Source organism: Lynx rufus, unplaced genomic scaffold, assembly GCF_022079265.1.
Source record: "Lynx rufus isolate CCGP_SWC_20201006 ecotype Redwood Valley unplaced genomic scaffold, mLynRuf1.p SCAF_27, whole genome shotgun sequence".
NCBI classification, from domain to species: Eukaryota; Metazoa; Chordata; class Mammalia; order Carnivora; family Felidae; genus Lynx; species Lynx rufus.
The window spans coordinates 8931597-8952660 of record NW_025814842.1 but is presented as its reverse complement, the minus strand read 5'-3'; the positions used below and the strand labels follow the sequence as shown (position 1 = coordinate 8952660).

At 60.5% G+C, this 21064-nt stretch overlaps 2 protein-coding genes across 3 annotated transcripts in view; both read left to right on the top strand.

Annotated features, from left to right (window-relative positions):
• DTX2 (deltex E3 ubiquitin ligase 2) overlaps positions 1–12322 on the top strand; it is a 35801-nt gene extending 23479 nt beyond the window's left edge. The window contains exons 6-11 of one of the 2 annotated variants that reach the window (XM_047089174.1): positions 3377–3517; positions 6775–6848; positions 8195–8353; positions 9024–9185; positions 10439–10528; positions 11671–12322. In XM_047089174.1, coding sequence (XP_046945130.1) covers positions 3377–3517; positions 6775–6848; positions 8195–8353; positions 9024–9185; positions 10439–10528; positions 11671–11898 — 854 coding nt within the window. In that variant the 3' untranslated portion in view covers positions 11899–12322. The remainder of the gene's footprint in view (positions 1–3376; positions 3518–6774; positions 6849–8194; positions 8354–9023; positions 9186–10438; positions 10529–11670) is intronic. The other variant, XM_047089175.1, reaches the window with a different exon arrangement.
• A 1882-nt stretch (positions 12323–14204) lies between these two features.
• UPK3B (uroplakin 3B) lies at positions 14205–19713 on the top strand. Its single transcript, XM_047089176.1, has 5 exons — positions 14205–14628; positions 14848–15085; positions 16351–16430; positions 17285–17414; positions 17869–19713. The coding sequence occupies exons 1-5, from the start codon at positions 14274–14276 to the stop codon at positions 18026–18028; spliced, it is 963 nt and encodes a 320-aa protein (XP_046945132.1). The 5' UTR covers positions 14205–14273; the 3' UTR covers positions 18029–19713.
• Positions 19714–21064: the final 1351 nt, after the last annotated feature.

Below are 21064 nucleotides of genomic sequence, written 5' to 3'. Positions count from 1 at the left end.
CAGGAGAGGGGGCCCCTCTGGAACCTGCTTCAGCTGCTCAGCCATCAGCCTTCTACGGGGGCAAAGAGAACAGTGAGCAAAGATGTGGTGACTGGAAAGTTCCTCCTGAGTTTAGGTCCTCTTGTGGCATCAGATGCCATAGGTGAGTCAGACCTGTGTGTGTGTGTGTGTGTGTGTGTGTGTGTGTGTGTGTGTGCGCGCGCGCACGTGCGCATGTGTGTGGTGGTGGTCTTATTGGAGAACGGTTGTAGGTGAATAGGCCTGGCCTGCATATGGCCCTGCTCCATTCAGCACTGTAAAAACTAAGGCTTGAATACAGATGTTATAATAACTTTTCTAATATTTTTAAGTTTATTTATTTTGAGAGAGAGAGAGAGAGAATGAGTGGAGGAGGGGCAGAGAGAGAGGGGGACAGAGGATCCGAAGCAGGCTCCATGCAGACAGCAAAGAGCAGGATGCGGGCCTCGAACTCACGAACTGTGAGATCATAACCTGAGCCAAAGTCGGATGCTTAACCAACTGAGCCACCCGGGCACCCCTGTAATAACTTTTCTAAACGCGTCTCAGAAGTGGTCTGGGGGTTGAGTAGCACTTGCTCCCTTTCCGCTGCTCTTGAGGCTGAGGACCTTCTCTGGTCTGTATCCCAGATTGTCTCCAATGTCCCCTGTCACCTTGGCTCTCAGATCGATGCAGGAGGTAGGTAGGTCTTTTAACCTCCATTTTACTCACTGGGGAAACCTCAAAGATTTAGGAACTCGGTCCCAGCGAGCACGGAGTGGAGACTCAAGCCACTGGTCAGATGCCACCTCCTCTGAACACAGCCTCTGGCTTGTAGTTGTTGGTGGGACCCTAGTCTAAAGTGTCAGGGAAGGAGAGATCCTGAGCCAGCCTCCAGGAAGTAGGGTCTGGAGAACAGAGTGCTGTCTTCCCTGCGCTGAGCACTCTGTGGGTAGGTTTACAAGCAAGTGGTCATCTACACTGGGACAGGAGGTCCACCGAGGAGCCACCTCCAGGTCAGGCCTCAGTGCCTCAGGTGACAGCTTCCCTGGCTGCAGCATGGCCCAGCCCTCTCCTTGGAGTTTTCTGCTTTCACAGCCTGCCCAAGCCCAGACAGCCAGGAGGAGTGGGGCTGGCCGGGCAAGGCCAGAGTCAGGACGGGCTTGGACCTGAGCCCCGGTCACTAGACGAAGGGCTGACCCCTGGTGTCAGAAAGAAAGTGATTGTACATCTGACCGCGACAGGGACTGCTCTCTCGGGGGCTCTGACAGATAAGCGGGAATCCTCTCAGAAGAGTGGAGAAGCTGTGGCCGTTCAAGCTGCTACAGTTATTTGGGGATGTGAGGAGTTTGGGGGGTTGTCCCTGAGCTCTGCTGTTGGGAAGATGTGATGGCCACCTCTGGGTGTCTCCCCACCTCATCCTGTCCAGTGGATGTTGCTTTCGCGAAGTGTGGGTGTGGGGTGGTTCTCGCACGTTCTTGCAAGAAGGCAGGCCACAGAGCAGGGACTGCTTCTCCGCAGGCTTTTAAGTTGAGACTTCTGTGTCCGTGACTTGAATTCAGGGGAGGGGGTCCTGCATTGACCGGAGCAGAAGCGTTGTTCATGCTGGCCTCACAGCAGCCACCCAGCAGCATTTGGGGATATCTTGGTTCCCCAGCAGACAGGTGCTGTGAACACCTCCTGTGACCGGGCCCTACCCTGGGTGTTCATTGCAGGGAAGACAGCAGTCCCCAAAACAGGTATGCGAGTCCTTTCAGGTAACACTAAGTCAGGTAAAGGAGGCAGAGATGGAGGGGACGTGGCTCTTGTAGATGGGGTGGTCAGGGCAGGGCTGCCTCCTAGGAGACACTTGGGGAGAGGTCTGGTCGAAGTGAGGCAGTGGGTGTTGGGGGAGGAGGTCATGGTCAGCACAGAGGCCCAGGGCTCTACTAAGGCATCGTTCCCGTCCCCTCCATCATTCTGTCCCCGTGCCTGCTTGTCATTATTCTGTCCACCGGACGGTTAGGTTCAGACTCACATCTGAGCTCAGAAGCACTCAACCCTAAGACGCTGGTGGCATTGCATTACCTGACAAGCGAGCGCCTGGGGTGCAGCCGTGGTCTTCTGACGTGCACTTTTGTGTCTCTTGCAAGTGGCTGCCACGGCACCCCCTGCCCGCCTCTGCTGTGCTGCCCATGCCCAGGCTGCTGGCTGGCCTCTGCTTCTGTCCCTGACTGGGCATGTTTGCCACATTGAGTCTTTGTTCTGTAGAGGCCACGGTGGCTGGCCCGGCCAGGTCCTAGGGCCGGGTTTCCCCTCACCCATCTGCGTTGCCCCTGGAGTGGGCAGCACCAGCTGCGGGATCTCCACTTCCTATCCCAGGCTGCCCGCAGGGAAGGTGGCAGAGCGGAACCCAGAGCTCTCCTGGGGAGGAGGTGGTTTTGAGCTAGACAGAGGGCAGGGGGGACTGGTTAGGGGTGCTGTGGACAGCAAGGTAGGCTGAGGGTGTAGTAGGACTACAGACTGCAGCAGGAGGACAGGCCGTGTTCCACAATGTGTCAGGTCCTCAGGGAGCGGTGAGGGGGGAGAGTCCGGCGAGGGTGTGTGTGGAGCACCGGGCTGAGGAGTGAGGCCTTTCCCCCGTGGGTATGCCCACCCTGCCCCGTCCGGGGCAGAGGGGCTGTTTGAGCCCTGACCGAGGGCACGAGAGGAGGAGGCCACGGCCCGGGACCCTTGCTGCTCCAGAGGAGCAAGGGCCTTGGGGGTGCCTCGGTGGGAGAGCAGGTCCCGGGGCCAGCATTCCTGCCCACCCCCCCAGCAATGGCGCTGAAAACACCTTGACAGGCCAGATGGGGGACAGGAGGCAGACAGCACCCCACTGGAGGCAAGGTGACCAGGAGCCAAGAGGGCACATCCGGGGGAGCACAGGGGGTGGACTGGGAACTCGAGACCCCGTCCACATCTCCATAGTTTGGCCGCATCCTTCCGTGTCACCGCCTGCTCTCCTTGCTCCTAGCACAGGGAGACCCCATCTGGAACTGCTTAGGAGGCTTCCTGGGATGGCTTCCTGCCCTCTGCCCTCCTGAAGCAAGCGGCCTCGCCCCGCCGCCTTCCCCGCATGCTGTGAGCGCGGGCTGGGTGGTTGCTTGTACAGTTAGCTGTGGAACTTGGGGCCGGGGCTCCGACGAGCCGGGCGTTTCACTGGTTCCTGGCCTGGAGCTTAGCCCAGCGCGCCTGAGTAGGCCCTGGCAGCCTACTGAGTCCTCAGAGACATCGGTGGGTCCTGCTGGCTGTTGACAGTGCCACCTGGACTCAGCCAGGGTTTGTGGACGTCACATGCTGAATGACTCCTTCTAACGTTTCTCCCCTCTCTGCATGTCTGATCTCGCACCCCGTGTAGGCATGACGAGTATTCTGATGTCAGCCATTGGACTCCCTGTGTGTCTTAGCCGCGCACCCCAGCCCGCCAGCCCTCCCGCCTCCTGTCTGGCCTCTAAAAGTCACAGCTCAGTTAAGAGATTGAGGAAAATGTCCATGAAAGGTAGTTCCTGCTCACAAATGCTCTCTGGCCTCTGCTAAGCCTCCGAGTCTTGCTGCCTCTGACTCTCCTGCATCGACTGCTCTTCTTTGACTCCTACGGCCCTTCTCTGCTTCCTTTACCCCCCAGGGGAGGGGCTCAGTGGCCCTTCTCCCTGCTCTCAGCACAGAGGTGGCCCCCAGAATCTACTTAACACTCAAGACCCAGAGTTAAGCTCCTATCTTCCTGGCACAGTTGGAGCATGAGGGGCCTGTTCTTGAGGACTCTGTGACTCTATATGGGGTGAGGCCGGCTCAGGATGGGGGTGACTCTGTCCCTCCCACCGGGACCAGCATGTGTCTCAGGAAAGGCCCCCAGCCCTATCTGGCCTACTTCCGAGGGGTCTCCCACTGAGCACCGTGCTGCCCATCACACGGCTGGGGAGGAAGGGGTTTCAGAACCGTGGAAGGTGCAGTGAGTTTTAAGCAGACTTATGTGAAGGAGCCTGTGGGTAGTAGGTTCTAAAGCTGCCATTTCTAAATTTTTTTTTTTTCAACGTTTATTTATTTTTGGGACAGAGAGAGACAGAGCATGAACGGGGGAGGGGCAGAGAGAGAGGGAGACACAGAATCGGAAACAGGCTCCAGGCTCTGAGCCATCAGCCCAGAGCCCGACGCGGGGCTCGAAGTCACAGACTGCGAGATCGTGACCTGGCTGAAGTCGGACGCTTAACCGACTGCGCCACCCAGGCGCCCCTAAAGCTGCCATTTCTAAAGCTGAGAGCGGCTCTGCCTCCAGCTTTGGGCTGGAGACGCACAGACTGCTGAAAGCCCAGTGACCTTCAGGATGGTGGGGTGAGCAGGGAGCATGGCTCTGGCTCAGCCAGTCTTGGGTTCCAGTCGTGGCTTCTGTGCTCACTGCTTTAGGGTCTCACGCCTGTGTCTCCATTCATGAGCCGGTACCTCCCACTTAGCAGATTGGTCGTGGGAGGAATAGGAAATCCACATGTGAGGTGCCCGGCACAGAGTGATGGGGGCTGCTCTGACCCTGGCCCACCATCTGTCTAACCCCGACCTCGCAGGTGGCACGGAGGCCCAGGGAGCGGCAGGGCTTCATACCCAGTGTCCCGCCTCACCCGGGTCCCCGAAGTCAGGCAGGCCTCGGATGTCCTGACCCACTCCCCTTTTCCTCTGCCTCGGAGGTAGAGGCAGGTCTGCGGGCAGGGCAGGCCAGGAGTTTCCTGAGATACTTGGGCTTCCCCGGGAAGGACACACGTTCTTGGCAGACCCTCTGGCCTTCCTGGGCTCAGGTGTCCCTTTCTTGGGGTCGGTGGTCACCTGGCTGGCCCCCTTTGAGAAACACAGCTCATGGAAAGCTACCTTCGGTTCTAAAAGGCTGCCCGGGCAAAGGCGAGTGGTGGGCAAACGGGATGCGGAGCTGAGCCAGAGGTGGGCCCAAGGCTGATCCGGGCAGATGGGGTCCTGGGATCCTTCTAGAGACTGACTTGTAGCCACCAGGCTTTTCTAAAACGCCTCTTCCCTAAGTCCAAGTAGAGTCGCAGCTACGAGGACGGCCACTGGTGCTGGTGGTCATTGTGCTTTGGCCTGACTTTCTTACCAGTGACCAGTCAGTGGCTTAGAAATCTGTGTATGTGTCTGTATGTGTACTGGGTGGGGGAGAGGGGTGTGTGTGTGTGTGTGTGTGTGTGTGTATGACAGAGTGTGGGGTGCATGTGTGTGTGTGGATGTATGTGGGGTACATGTGTGAGGGGGTGTGGGTGTATATTGTATGTGTGAGGGGATGGGGGTATATTTGTATGAGGGGGTGGGAGATGCGTTTGTGTGTACGGGTGTGTGTGTGAGGGGGTATGGGATATGTTTGTGGGGGATGGGGTGTGTGTGTGTGGAGCAGGGGGAGAGGGATGGGGTATGTGTGTGAGGGGGTGTGGGATATGTTTGTGGGGGATGGCGGTATGTTTGTGTGTGGGGGTGGGGTGGGGAGTGTGTGTGTGTGTGTGTGTGTGTGTGTGTGTGTGTGTGGAAGAGAGGGTGATATTCCTTTGCCAGTCACTGCCTTTTAGGTAGTAGCGGTTCATGCCTTCACAGCAATCACAGTTTCGGTCAGGGTTAGGTTTCTGTTTTTAGGTGAGGGAGCTGAGATTCAGGTGACGTGATTTGGTCCCAGCACAAGAGCCAGAATCAAGCCTGACGTCGCCTGCTCCCAGCCTCTGCTCCCTTCATAGCTGACCCCTAGCCTTCTCTGGTTTTGAGGGCGCTTGGCTGTGGAGCCGTCAGGCTCGTATGTCCTTGCGGCCATAGGCTGGTGGCTGAGTTTGAGTTCAAACCGGGTCCCTCGGGACTCAGAGGCTAGGACCAGGAGCTGCCTGGTGACCTGGAGGCAGGATGTGGAGCCCTGCCGGGGTTGCTTTCCCAGGCTACATTGGTCTCCCTGGTCCCTCCTTTCTGCCCCTGCACGGCTTTGCTGCCATTCTTTGTGATTCTGCCGCTGCCTCTGGCTGGAGAGCCCCCCCCACCCCGCACCCCGCCCCGGGCCTGGCCGGTTCTCTCGCCCGCTGCGGGAGTTTCTTGTTTTGGGGGCGTGGGGGCCGGTGCTCGTGCAGGTGCAGCGTCATGCACATGTGCACAGAGGAGTGGGGTGGCCAGGGTGCCCCTCCTGCTGCTCCTCGGCTCCTTCCCAGAGTTGGGGTGTCACTGAGACCCCACAGTCCAGGGACAGGCGAGAGAAAACCGGGGTTTGTCGTGACCCTGTCAGCGTGGCGGTCATCCGCAGTCAGTGGGCATCTGTGTGCCGCGGGGGTGGGCACCCGCTGCACGTTCGGCTCCTGAAACTTCTCCTGCCTTGGCTGTCGCACCAGAGTAATGACAGTTGAGTGAAACAGCGCTGCCGGGACACTCCCCACAGTAGTTTGTTTTAAAAGCTGCTGTTTGGCTTTTCTGTGTGTCCTCCTGAGGAGCCTGGGTCCGTCTAGCTTCCTGACTGAACGTGCACAGGGACGTGGTGGAGGCCCAGCACGCAGCTCCTGGGGGCTGTGACCGGCAGCCGTCTCTGGTCCTCGTCCTGGTGGGGCCAGAGGGGGCTCTGCCCGGCAGGGCTCTGAGTGGCCGAGTCGGCCCCCCACCCCCCCCGTCTCTTCTTGCACGCTCACCTCCTGCCCTGGCCTCTCTGAATGTCCCTCCTGGCGGCTTGTCCTCTTCCTCTCTGGATCCAGCGTCCCCAGTTCGTACTCCTTGGGACACTGCTTCTGTCCTTCTCTCTTCTAGGAGGGACTCCAAAGCCAGAGCCAGAACAGGTGATAAAAAACTATACCGAAGAGCTGAAGATAGCCCCAGATGAGGTATGTGTCACGGGAGCCATGTTGCCTTTGGTTTCGTTTGGAGACAGGAGTAGCGCCAGAGAAGGATACCAGCCCTTCCTGTGCCGCGGGGGGTACTTCCCACAGTGCCTCTGGGTTGCTGGCCATGCTCCAGGTGCTTGGGTTTAATCTCCCAGCCTCCCATGGGAGGCTGGCCCTACCAAGAGGAGGCAGCCTGCACTTCAGAGGCCTGGATTCTGATCCTAGCTTTGCCGCCAGTGAGCAGAGCTCCTACACAGGCCTCTGGGTGCTCCTGTCCCTGTGCCGTCCTGGTGCCTGGGAGTCCTGGAGGCCAAGGATGGGAGAGCCTGCCGCACTCCCCACGGGCTGAGTGGCTTTGTCCCCATAGCAGTCCTGCCCCTCTGGCTACTGGGAAAGCCAGCCAGGCTTCCTGTAATTACAGGGACTGCCAGACCCTCATAGCTGCTTGGGCAGGACCGGAGCCTCTGTGCTGAGCCTTGTTTCAGGGGCCGCAGCGCCACTTGTCTGTGATTTGAATGGGGCATCCTGGGGACTCTGGACAGTGGGTTAAAGGGCGGTCATGCCCGTGCGGAACCGAGGGCTCTGCCCTGCCTCTCCCCTGCAGCTCTGGCTGGTAAAGCTTTAGACAGTGACCTGGAGGCCGTCTTCGTGTCTCCCACTTGACAGCATACGTCTGTGTCCTTGTCTTTGCCCTTGTGCTCACCCGGCATCACTGGGCCACTCTGTGCCAGCCTCCTGCCCTCCAAGCTGCCACCTGTACAGCCTGCACGCAGCTGTGGTCCTGGTGGTGCCCCCACTGTAGAGCACCTCAGCAGGGTCCCCTGACGTGTGAGACGAAGCCCAGCTCTGAGCTTAGCCATCAGAACCTTCCGGGACCTGGTCCTGTCCCACTGGTCTCTTACACCCTACTCACCCCTTGAACCCTGCAATTACCGCCGCCCTCCCCAAACTCTATGCTGGTTCCTGCTTCAGAACATCCTCTTCCCTTTCTCTGGAATGCCCGTTCCTGTGCTTGTCTACCCGACAAGGTCCTTTCCCCTGTGACACCCAACTTGGGGGGCACCTCTAAGGAGCCTGCCCTGTTCTGTCCCCTTTCCCTGCCTGTGCCCTGTTACTGCCAAGGCCCCCATGTCCCCCATGCTCACTGCTGCCTGTTGTCTTCTGTACTACGGTGAGCCCTCTGAGGGCGCAGAATCTGGGGACTCCTCTGTGTTCCCAGCTGTGTTCCCAGCTGTAGAATTGTCCGTAATCCTGGCGTTTCAGCAGACAAAGGCTTTTTCTTTCCCTTCTCCCCTTTTGGCACAGTGGGCCATTGGTGAGCGTGCCCTGTGTTGGTCTCCTTCTAGGACTGCATCATCTGTATGGAGAAACTGTCCGTGGTGTCCGGGTACAGCGACGTGACTGACAGCAAGACCATTGGGCCAGTGGCCGTGGGCCGCCTCGTCAAGTGCAGCCATGCCTTCCACCTGCTCTGCCTGCTGGCCATGTACTGCAATGGGAACAAGGTGCCCACACGTCTGACCCCAGGGTGGGGATCGGGGCAACCTGCCCATAGTCCTGTCCCAGTCCTGTCGCATCTGAGCTGGTGACTGCTGCTGCCGTGTGAGCCCCAGGGCACTCAGAGGCGACCTTAAGATGTCTGTAGGCCTTGGCCTCACAGCAGGATAGGGGTTGGCCGCCGGGGGTGCCGAGGGTGACAGGTGATACTTGGCTGCTTCCCTTCAGTGGAGTTCAGCCGGAATGGACAGGTTGGGAGGACAGAGAGAACTGAGTCACGTGGCAGACCTTCGGGCCCGGCTTGGCCTCTCTGCAGATCGCTGTGCCACCCCTGTACCAGCCAGGGTGCCAGCACAGTCAGTTGAGAGGTCACGGGGTTTTTTGTTTGATTTTAAACATGTTAGACCGTGGAGACTTTTGCTCATAAACCTGATTTTCCTACTTGATGCTCGCCTCCTGGTACCTCACCCCTTGGATGGAAATGGCTTGAGGAGTTTCTGGTGTAGGACATCTTCACAGGGACGCTCTCAGGATCGGGTTTCTGTGCAAGGAGGGACCTGCTGTGTGACAGCGGGCCGAGCTGAGCCCCTGTGGGCTCTTCCCCACCTCGACAGCCAGACAGCGTGCCTGGGTGCTCTCTCGGCACCGGCTGAGACTAGGTGCTCTGCTCTGCCTCAGGACGGGAGTTTGCAGTGTCCTTCCTGCAAAACCATCTACGGAGAGAAAACCGGGACCCAGCCCCAGGGAAAGATGGAGGTGTTCAAGTTCCAGGTGTCCCTCCCTGGCCATGAGGACTGTGGGACGATACTTATAGTTTACAACATTCCTCACGGCATCCAGGTAAGGGGCCCCAGCACAGGAGGAGCCTCCTCAGACCGTTCTGGACTCGGTCCCTCTCGCTCTGGGGCACACTTCTTCCTACCCTGCCCCTCTCCCTGTAGTCTGCCTTTCCTCCCCCCCCCCCGCCGGCCCCCCACCCCAGGCACTCAGGATGCCCGGGCTTCCCAAGTTCAGGCTCCCAGGAACCGGGGGCACTGGTGTCTGGAGGTGGAACAAGCTCTTAGGGCTGTGGAAGCAAACAGATGGCCTCCAGCCCTTTCCTGACGCAGGGAGGGCGTCCTGGAGGCGGAGACATCCTGGCTGGACTTGTGCTGGGCGGGAGGCCAAGTGTATAAGAAGGAAGAACACTTGTGTTGAAGGTCTGGACAGTGGAAGAACCCAGAGGGCAGGGAGGTGCCAACACTGAGGACTGCCCTTGAGAGACCAGCTCGGTGGCCAGATCCAGGCCTGTGGCAGGGCTGTGTCTGATGTCAAGAGCAAGACAGGAGCCCGAGCAGAAGGTCGCAGTAGAGACCCAGACAGGAGCCCTGGACCCTTAGGCCTCCTGCTTGGGCCAGGACTGACCTCAGAGCTGGTGGCGGGTGGGGAAGATACAGGGCTGTGGAGGCCAGGACCCAGGTGGCCTGTCTGTGACAGATGGAGAGTCCCTCTTTCGTTTAACCATATGCTTTTCCCTGGTTTCCCTCCATTTCTTCTCAGTGGGTTGTAGTGAATTTTAAAAACATTCCAGACAGCCCCAGAACCACAGAGCAGGAGGGGAGTGTGGAGTATACGTGGCGTAGATGTGGCGTGTCTCTGAGTGGCAGAGGGCACGGGCAAGGATCCCCCACTGTTCCAGCCGCCCACCCTTCCGTCCAGTTTGCTGCCACTGTCTCCGGCCCCGCCGTGGCACCATCTCAAGCAAGGAGCGAGGGCGTCAGGAAGGGAGGCCTGGCCTTCTAGGCCAAAGAGCCCAGTGCCCAGCAGAATGGGAGCCCCAGCCTTTGATGAATTCCAGTCTCATCAGGACATTTGCAGGAGTGTGTGATGCCAAGCCGAATGGCGTGGGGTCAGGGAAGGTGGTCGCCGGAGGCAGGCCACGTCATGTTGGGTCTCTGAGGGGCAAGATTTGAGACAGCGATCTGTTTGGTCACTTGAGTGCGGACAAAGCTCCGGGTAGGGAGGTGAAGGGCGGGCCGGGCTGCGAGGGCCTCTGCAGCTGCTGGGCCCCTCTCAGGGTACCCCGCCTCCTTGTGTCTGTCTTCCTCCTGCAGGGCCCAGAGCACCCCAATCCCGGGAAGCCATTCACCGCCAGGGGCTTTCCCCGTCAGTGCTACCTTCCGGACAATGCCCAGGGCCGCAAGGTAAGGCCCCACCACCCTGGGGGCACCCCCCGCCCTCTGCTGGCAGGCCGTGGCCTGGCTGCTCGTGGGCTGTTCGAGCAGGTGGGATGGGGAGGGCCCAGCTTGGTGGCCATACCTGCTGTGCCCTGTTCACCTTCTTCTGGGGCTGGCTGGGGTGCTGGCCACTCCTTCCCGGGGCTGCCTGCTATCCGTGAGGCATCCTCGACCAGGAGAAACGACCAGCAGGGAGAGACGACCAGCAGGGAGGGGAGGCCACTTCTAGCAACCTCTCTGGCCGGGTCACCTGCTCTTGAGTCAGGCTAGTGTGACGCGTTGGGCAGAGTGGGGACAGGGGAACAGGACTGGGTGACCGTGATGGCCTGCAAGCCACCTCTGCATTACAACCCAGGAGAGCATTCTGGTCAGACGAGCAGCTTGAGTGGCAGCTTTGAGAGTCGCAGAGGTGGGCTGGGCTGGAGGGTGTGAGGCGTCTGGGGAGGATCAGATCCCCGAGAGAGAGAGAGAGAGAGAGAGAGAGAGAGAGAGAGAGAGAGAGAGAGAGAGAGTGAGAGTGTGTGTGTGTGTGTGTGTGTGTGTGTGTGGCAGTGAGGCATCGGGCGCCCTCTGGCTGCTGTGAGCCTGGCCTGGGGAGAGGCTGACTTGGAAGTAGGGCAGAGTTAGCCTGGCCCCGGGTGTGGCTTGAGCGGCAGCAGAGCAGTGGATGGCGGTTCCCTCTGAGGTGGGGGGTCCTCCTGGGCGGTCAGGTCAGCATATGGAGTTCCGGGGGGTGGGGGCGGTGGTCAAGACTGGGGCTGGAGGCTGAGGATCCCGACAGATGGGGCCCCGGCCCGGAACTGCGGATGTGATCACTTGGGAGAGCGGCCCAACCTCAGCCTGCCGGTGGCTCGCAGTAAAGGCCAAAGGGACAGAGAGCCTCGCCCCTCAGTGTGCCCCACCCCGCAGCTGGCATTTGGTGGGTGGCTGCTCCTGCCGTCCTGGCCCTCACTGCTGGGGAGATCAGACCAGGGAAGGAGGGGGAGCCGCAGATGCTCTCACCCTGTCACCTGGCCACCCACCGCTCCAGAGTGAAAAACCCGTGCCCAGGTTTGCACTTGTTCACCAGGCCCCCCCTCCTTTCCCCTCCCCCCTTTCCTCGAGGGCAGGTCCTGGAGCTGCTGAAAGTGGCCTGGAAGAGGCGACTGATCTTCACGGTAGGGACATCCAGCACCACGGGAGAGACCGACACAGTGGTGTGGAACGAGATCCACCACAAGACAGAGATGGACCGCAATGTGACAGGCCATGGCTACCCCGACCCCAACTACCTGCAGAATGTGCTGGCCGAGCTGGCCGCCCAGGGGGTGACCGAGGACTGCCTGGAGCAGCAGTGAGCCCCGGGCCTGGCCGGCCCCATCCCCGCCCCGCCGCGCCTGCCTCTGGCAGCCAGCTGCCCTCTCCCCCTGCTGCCGGCTGGGCTGCCCCGGGATGGGCAGGCGGGAAGGTGCCTTTCCTCAGAGGCTGCGAGGTTCGTGGGGGCCCGCCTTCTGCCCCCATCCTCCCCTCCAGGCCCAGATCTACACGCGAATCAGGCAGGCCTGGGGAGTTGTACTTGTGGGGGCTTAAGATGCAGCTACCTCAGTGCGTGGGGCCCTCTGCCGCTGGCGGGCTGCTTCGGGGCCGTAGTGCCGGGGGCCTGGCGTGGGGTGAGGCGAGACTGCCCCGTCCCCCATCGTAGCCAGGGCAGGCGTGGGTTCTGGGTCAGCTTCTCATACCTCAGATGTTCTGTTTGCAATAAATGCCCTATAGCCAAAGTCAGCAGGCCCTGGTGTGTTTTTGGTGGAGAGGTTTTGTGTGTGTGTGTGTGTGTGTGTGTGCGTGCTGATGTGAGAAGGCAGCACACACATACGTGCCCTGCTGCATCAGGGCAGGAGGGAGCTCACATGCTGCCCGTCCGACTCGCATTTTCCCCAGTGACGAAACTGAGGCCGCAGAGAGGGCCCAAGAGCCCGAGCACTGACCTTGCAATGCTTCCCCGTCCCCGACTCCAGTTCTCGCCGTGTGCGGTCCAGCAGCTCCGCCAGGCCCACCGTCCCGTTCACTCCCGCGGTAAAGCGCCACTCACATGTGGCTGGTGCTGCTGTCTTCCCTGTTACGGATGCAGTGACCCGCCCCAGGTCGCAGGCTCATAGTAGGGTGTAGAGCCAGGGCTGGAATTGGGCCAGGATTGGTTCGACGTCATCCTTGAAGTCCTAATTCTTCCCAGCCCTCTTAGGAACATCAAATACCCCAGCTTGCTGTCTGCCTGGGGGCGGTGATTGGGGCCTGGGGCTGCAGGGCCCCGGCGGGGAGGGTGGCACATCCTGAGTGGGCCAGGGATACTTTTGCCTCCTTGAGGTCCTTTTCTCCGTAAGAAAAAAAATTAAGTTCTGTTTCATGATGTGTTGGTTTAAAGCTGAGTGTATTATATATTAGAGCATTTTCTTCCATCTAAAAGTTTGAGTGTCTTGTGGCACTTGGCTCGCTCAGTTGGCAAAGCATGCAACTCTAGATCTCGGGGTCGCGAGTTCGAGCCCCACATCAGGTGTAGAGATTACTTACAAATAAAATATTAAAAAAAAAAAAAAAAAAGGCAGTTACCCTATGACTCAGCAATTCCACCCCAGGTGTGTATCCGAGAACGGAAAACAGGTCCACACAAAACTTGGGCATGAGCGCGCATGACAGCCTTACTTACAGAAGCCAAACAGCGGGGATGGGTGTCAGCGGAGGAGCCGGTGAATAAAATGCCTGGTTTCCATCCGGTGGGATGAAAGTTCCGCAGCCCTGTGGAAGAACCAACTCCCGCCTCGTGCTATTGCGTGGACGAACCTGGTCAACAGGATGCTAGGTGACAGAAACCAGACGCAAGATGCCACGTGTGTGATTCCGTTGCTGTGAAAGGTCCGGCACAGGCAAGTCTGTAGAGGCAGAGAGCAGGTGCGAGGTTGCCAGGGGAGCCGGGAATGGGGAGTGACTTTCAGTGGATACAGACTGTCCTCTTGGGGTGTTGCAAATGTGCTGACCTGGGTGATGCTTGCACAACCTTGTGAAAACCCACTGAGCTGTACGCTTTAAAAGGATGAATTTTATACTGTGTGAATTCTATCTTCTTTTGAACTATGTCTTAATTAAAAAAAAAATAGAGCCAAAGGGAGTAAAGTAAGTGGAGGCTTGTCAGCTGCCAGAGGTCCTTCGTCTGACTCCAGATTCTTCCTTCAGACAAGAATGTGGCCTTGTGGAGGGAGGGCAGGGCGCAGAGATGGCAGCAGGACCAGGGGGGCTGTGGTGGGGCTGGAAGGCCAGAGGGAGGCTCCTGGCACCCGGGGTGTGGGAATCTCAGGCATGTGGCCCTGAGCCCATGTTTCCAGAGACTGGGTCCTCTCCAGGGCCGGGAGGCTGGGTGGGACCCCTGTTCAGACATGGGAGTCTCTGGCCTCCTGGCTGGCATCTGGGGGGCCGGTGGCATCCGCCTCCCTCCCGGCAGTGGGGCCTGGCACTGGCCTGCCCCACCCTGCAGCCCTGCCTAGCTCCCTCCTCATGGTAGGCTGGGCCAATGGGAGGGGTGGGGTGCATTTACATTTTCAGGTCTTTCCAGCCCTCGGCCAGCCTGGAAGCCTGACTAACCAGCTCCTCCAGGGTCAAGGTGTTGGGGGAGGGGGTGCAGCAGGAGGTGGCCAGATCGCCCTGGGCTGTGGATGTGGAAGAAGCCCCGGCTTGGGCAGCCATCATGGGGCTCTCCCAGAGGCAGCCTGGCCCATTGCTGTCTCTCCTCCTCATGGGGGCGCTGGTCTGGCCCCCGCCCTGTATGAGCCTGGGTGAGTGGGGGTCCTGGGATGAATTCACAGACCCTGGGAGCCCACCCCTCCAACTGGGAAAGGCAGCCCCAGGGAAGGCAGGCCCCAGGACCCTCATGCTTATCTGTGTGACTACAGAGCTGATCCCCTACACGCCGCAGATAACAGCCTGGGACCTGGAAGGGAAGGTCACAGCCACCACGTTCTCCCTGGAGCAGCCACGCTGTGTCCTGGATGGGCATGCCGCTGTTGCCAACACCATCTGGCTGGTGGTGGCCTTCAGCAACGGTGCGTCATGGTGCGGGTCTGAGGCTGAGGAGAGCTGCAGGGAGGCGGACTGGGCGTGGGGCTTTATCCTGGGGGGCTCCGGGAGGGTAACAAAGTGACCTGATTTATGTCTGGAGGGAGCCTCTGGGCCCGAAGGCATGGACAGCCAGGGTGGGAGGCCTCGGACCCAGCCTGGTACTATGCCCTCTAGCCCCATCCGTCTGTCCCTTTCTCCTGCAGCCTCCAGGGACTTCCGGAATCCACAGACGCTGGCTGAGATCCCAGCCTTCCCACGGCTGCTGACCAATGGCCACTATATGACGCTGCCCCTGTCCCTGGACCAGCTGCCCTGTGAGGACCCTGTGGGGGGCGGCAGGGGCATCCCCCTGCTTCGGGTGGGCAATGACCCTGGCTGCCTTGCTGACCTCCGTGAACCACCCTTCTGCAACACCCCCCTCCCCAGCCCTGGACCTTACAGGTGAGTCATTCTGCCTGGACCCTGGGACAGGGCCTGTACTGGGGGAGAAGGGGTCTGGGGGAACAGGGCTGCCCTCCCTAGCCTCTCCCCAGGGCCCCATCCTGGCGGCAGGCTCCTCCCCTTCACAAGCCTTGGGGGGGTCAGGGAGCAACGCTCATCCAAGCTGGGGGGCAGGCAGAATGTGGCCTTTCCAGGAGACCTGCCCACGAGGAAGTGGGCACCACAGGGCTTGTGGGGGCAGGGTGGGGTCTCAGGCCCAGGGTCAGGGGTGGGGAGCTGCCGGGCTACAGCCACTAGCCCCGGGGTAGAGTCCAGGGCTGAGTCCAGACCCAGTCAGTGGGTACAAGACAGGGGAACAGGAAATAAGCCTACTGCTCACTTTTACAGGTGAAGAAACAGAGGCACAGGGCACCAAGGGCTTGTCAGGGTCACGGGGGGAGCCAGAGTGAGAGAGCAGGTGTCCAGATGAGGGCCGCCTGGGCCACAGGACAGGACCAGGTGTCCTCAGGGAGACCAAGTCCAGCTGAGAGAACCAGCATGGGGCGCAGGGAAGGTGGGGCTTGGTGTGGGCTGGACCGGCACCTCCGTTAACCGCCTCCCTCTGCCCTCTCCCCGGCCCGGCCCTGACAGAACCGCCTTCCTACCTCCCCCCATGCCCACTTCCTGGCTCAGCCTCATCTTAACCTCCTGCCCCCGTTCCTAGCAGCCACCAGAGCTGGCTGCCCTCCACGCCAGCCTGCCTGGGCCCCTCCATGCTCAGACATCTGCCAAGCCCCCCACCTGGCACAAAGATACAACCTGAGCTCCTCTGCATGGCCTCTGGTGCCCTCGGGTCTCAACCTGCCTCTCCTTGTGATCCCAGGCTCTTGAACACCCCTCTCCTCCCTGGGCTTTGGCTTAGGGTGCCTGACCCTACTGGGGAGACTTCTATGGTTTTCTAGATGTCACTTGGCCAGTTGTTCTCTACAAGGCCCGGGGCCCCCAGCCCCATCTGACTCCCTGAGGCACTCTGTATGGGACAGTGATGGGGGCCCCCTAAACCTGATGGGGAGTCTGGAGAGCAACGGCTCAGGTGGACTGGGGCTACTGGCAGAGGTCACTGTGGCCAGAGAGGTCTTGGGAGGTTCTCAGAGCAGGACCAGGCCATGGCTGGCCCTGACAGGCCCTACAAGAGCCCGGCCCAGAACTGCCTGGGGCTTGGCTGCTTTGGTCACCGGGCCCAGGGCAGTTCAGGCTCTGAGCCCCACTCCTTATCCTCTCCCCAGGGTGAAGTTCCTCCTGATGGACGCCAGCGGCTCACCCCAGGCCGAGACCAGGTGGTCCGACCCCATTACTCTCCACCAAGGTAGCGTAGGGGGGCGGGGCGTGCTCTGGCTCCAGTCTGCCCCTGTGGACAAGTCACCCTCTGCCCAGTGGTCCTGCTCAGCCGGCCCCTCCCCCTGCTGCCATGAGACTGGGGGCCTGGAGGAAGTCTCCAAGTCCAGCCCATCCCCCAAAAAGAACCTCATGCTGGGGGCGAGGAGGCACTGGGTCAGCCTCACTGGCAGAGACACCAGCTGTGTCCATCCACATCAACACAACCTCGGGTGCCCAGGTCCCAGCCCAGTTGTGGGCAGAAACAGTCTTCCCCTCCAATGGGGAGCTAGCCCTGGGCCAAGCACTGCCAGGTGGAGAAGGGCCAGGGCACCAAGAGGCTGGGGTCAGAGTCAGGGCCGCAGGTTCTGAGAGACTTCCCTCAGCGGGGCCCTAAAGGGCTGGTGATGGACCAGGCTGAGGAAACTGCATGTAGGAAGGCCAGTGCCCCGGGGTGAGGGGCACCTGGGAGACTGGCTGTAGAGGCTGGGGGTTGGCGGGGGTGGAGGGTCTTGTTATCTGAAGGCCTTGAATGCCACGCTCCAGGAAACGAGGCGGCCACCCGGTTGGTCCTGAGGTCGGCCGCAGCTCTGCCCACTGTGGGCAGTGCAGTGGGGTGGGCATGTTGGCAAGAACAGCCTAGAAAGTGAGACTAAGAAAAAAGGCTGGAGCGGTGGTGGGTGGTCCGGGCTGGGAAGGCACTGATGCCCCGCTGGGATGGACAAACGGGGTGGGCTCAAGGGGCTGTCTTGGGACTCGAGGCAGTCAGGCCTTGAGCGTGAGTCTGGAGGGGGAATTGACTGCCCTGGGCTGGAGGGGCAGCCTCTGAGCGTACGCTGTGTGCAGGGAAGGCCCCAGGCTCTATCGACACGTGGCCAGGGCGGCGAAGCGGTGACATGATTGTCATTGCCTCCATCCTCTCCTCTCTGGCCGGCCTCCTGCTCCTGGCCTTCCTGGCTGCGTCCACCGTGCGCTTGTGAGTGCTGACATCCCCCTGGGCCCCTCTTCCACCCAGAGCCCCTTCCCTCTCGCTGGTCCCAGCACCTGAAAGCCCTCCAGGAACACTGCGGCTGAGTTGGCGGTTCCCCTTCCAGGGGTGTGCGGGAAATTTTCGCCCTGAGTATCTCTCGCCTGGACAGCAGGGAGGTGGGCCAGAGGCTCCTCTGATGACAGGTTCAGAGAAGGGGCCACCTCGCTCTGCCCTGTCCTTCAGCGTGTCCTTGGCCCCGGCCTTACTCCTCCCGGCCGTGTTTTCTCTCCAAGGAGGCTTCAGTGAACTGAAACCAGGGTATTCAGGGCAACCACCTGGAGGAGGTGGGCCAGAAGCAGGTTCTGGAAGGAAGGAAAGGGAGAGGCTGCGGGAGGAGGCCCTGACTTGGCAGATGGCTCCCCACAGCAGGGACCCAGTCTGGTCTCCTCTCCCCATCCAGCTCCAGCCTGTGGTGGCCGGAGGAAGTCCCGGAGCAGCTGCGGATTGGCTCCTTCAAGGGGAAGCGCTACATGACCCACCACATCCCACCCACTGAGGCCGCCACCCTGCCCGTGGGCTATGAGCCTGGCCTGGACCCCCTCCCCAGCCTCAGCCCCTAGCCTGGTGGAAGGGGCTGGGGCGGGGCCCTGGGAAGTTGGGGGCCACGTATGCAGTGCGCGTTCCCAGCTCCTGCGCCCACATGCCCCTCCCCCATTGCGCCTCCCCACCCGCCCGCCCGATGTCCCACCACCTGCAGCCCTGCCTTTGCCTTTTCCATTCTGCCCTCTCCAGGCAACTGAAGTTGCATCAAGTCTGGGGGGAGGGTCATGGTCAGGCCAGCATGCAGCCCCCACTTCCAACCCTACCTCTGTGAGAGGTAATGTGGAGAGGCCACACTGACCAGAAGCTTCCAGGCTCCAGGAGGGGCCCAGTGGGGGCCTTGCTCTGCCCTGTGCAGGGGACTGGGCCAGGCCCATCACCGGGTGCATGAAGTCCGAGCCTCCCTCTGTCTCTCTGTCCTACCTTCCAGTGGGTGGGGCTGCAGTGAAGCCTTCAGAGGCACCTCCATTGTCCCCCGGGCAGGGGCACTTTCTGAGGGTGGCCAGAAGTTCAGAGTGTAGAGGCACATTGTGGCCGTCTGACCACTGATTCCACCACTTCCAACCCTATTGCACACACAGATGGATTACTCATTCTCACTCCACCAACATTTATTAAGCACCTGCTGTATGCCACTGCCAGTGTTAGACATGGAGCCTCAGGAGGAACCAGTCCTGAACTTGGGGAGCTCACTCACCACTCTGGACCTGAGATGACCACGTGTCCAGATGTGACCTGTTACTGTTAGGGCTGTCAGATTGTCACATACCCTCGGGTTCAAGCTCCTTAGATGCTCACCCCAATGGGCTCTCTGAGGCCCCGGAGCCCCCCACCGTCAGGCAGTACACACTTTAGACTTCCCCCTAGCGTCCGACTTCTCGCAGGGCCAGTGGGTCCAGCTTTGGCCACACGGTGGCGCCGGTGCGCCGCAGCCGTCCGGCCCCGCGCACGCGCACTCGTATTCACAGACCCGCCTGAGGCAATTGATTGGCAGGTTCCAGCGGTGACCTGATGCTGAGGAGCCGTCGCCACTTTCTGGAGGTCAGGGCTCCAGACTTCATCTGGGTCAAGCCAGAGGGATGAGCAGTCACGCACTCGCTTGAGGGCCGTCCAGTCTACACAACCGCCACCATTTTCTAGATGGAGAAACTGAGGCTGGGCGACTTGTCCTCCACGCTCTGCCCACTACCGCCCCCCCCCCACGCCCCTCTTGTCCCCGGGCATCTCCCATCTTATCCGGTGGGACCTGGGACCGCGGCTCCCAGCATGCAGGCCCCCCGCCCCTGCACGGCGCCCGGCCGTGACCCATGTGTATCCGCCCTCCTCAGAGGTGAATAAACGCGGTCTCCGTCCCCCTAGCGGTGCCCACGCTGGTGTGGAGAAAGGGGCATCTGCGCCCGGGGCCCAGCCCCGCTTCACCCCTTCCACCCCGGGGTCTGCCCCGAGCCTGCCCTTTTGACGCACAGCCCTAACTGCATTTTCAAGGTGCCCCATCTCCTAATGGGCCCCAGGGAAACCCATCCTTGCATTTCAGGGCCAAGAGGCCACTGCTAATGCAGCTTCCGCGGATTTAGCAGTACTGTCTCCCAGGCAGACACTTCAGGGAGGTTTTGCTTTCAAAACCCACGAAGCCCTGGTCCCTAGTGGTTTATCCTCCATCCTACTTGCAGCCCCTTCGGCCGCAATACCTCCAGGTGCAGGCAGAAGCCGATTCAAATGCAGTCAGGAGCTCAGGCTCCTGTGTCCTGGGTGACATCTGGCCGTGGGAGCCAGCCGCTTTGGGCAGCCGCTTTTGAAATGCTGCTGCCGTGGAACCTAGGTCCCTCTTGGCCTCTAAGCGTTCCAAGTGCCTCCCACCCTCACCAGCTGTGTCCAACAGCGCCTGTCTCGCGCTGTCCTGTCCAGGCCTGGCTCCAGCACCAGATGGAGAGGCCCTCTGGGCCCAGACACCCAGCTCGGGTATGGCGAGGAGGAAGAGGGTTCCACTGGTGTTGACTGAGTGAAAACATGAACGAACCAGCTCAGGGCCGGAAGATCAGGCAGCAGCAAGAATTGCCCTGAGCTCCTGTGTGTCCCAGGGCCCTCTTGTGGCACCCCGGAGCCCTGTGAGGAGCTGTGCTTGCCCCATCCGACCATGTGGGGCTTGACTGTGAAGACGGGCCCAAAACAGACACTACAGCACAGTAGGTGAAGCGTGGCTGCGGGAGTGGGGGGGGGGGGTGACCCCACCTGAGGTCAAGGGGGCTTCCCAAGGGTGACTTCTGAGAGGAGTCTTTAGGGGCACATGGAAGTGAGTCAAGTAGGAGGGGAGGGAGGGAGAAAGAGAGAGCGAGAGAGGGAGACCAGTGAACAGTCTCCCCCTCGATGGCACAAGTGGTGCCCCGGGGGGCTGGCAGCAGGGACTAGGAGACAGGAGGCCAGAGCAAGGGGGACTGGCCTGGTCTTCCAGGCAAATGGAACCAGGCCTGAACCAGGGCAGACAAAGGGAGTTGGAGAGGAGGAGGTGGATTCCAGAATATTCAGGAGGTGACCCAAGGAACTGGGACTTCGTAGATGAGAGAGATGCCCCAGGAGAGGCCATGCTCAGGTTTCTGATGGGGGGGGGTGGTGTGTGACTGGAAAATGGAGGCGCTTAATGTTCTGAAAGTGGTTCCGTCCCCCAGCTTGCTTCAGAGCAGACTTCTGGAAAAGGGGGTTCTGGGGACACCATCTTAGCAGATGGGTGCATTCAGAAGAACATTAACAAGTCGTTAATATTTTACGAGCCTGTCCTGGATCAGGGGGAGGCCACCCTGTGACTCCGCCAGACTGGGGGTGTTCTGGCCCAGGGCTGTGGTGACCAGCACGCCAGGGTGTTGCAGAAGCCACTTGGAGAAAGGGCGGCAGGATTGGTCATGGCCAGCACGGGCCCTGAGGAAGCATGTCGGGGCATTCTGCCCCAGAGTCACGCTCCAGAGGGTTACCAGCCGGACCCCAGCTCTGCACGGACCAGCTCGTGACAGCCTTGAGTAGAGCCTGTAGTGACAGCCATGTGATGGTGCATCTTTTATTAAATA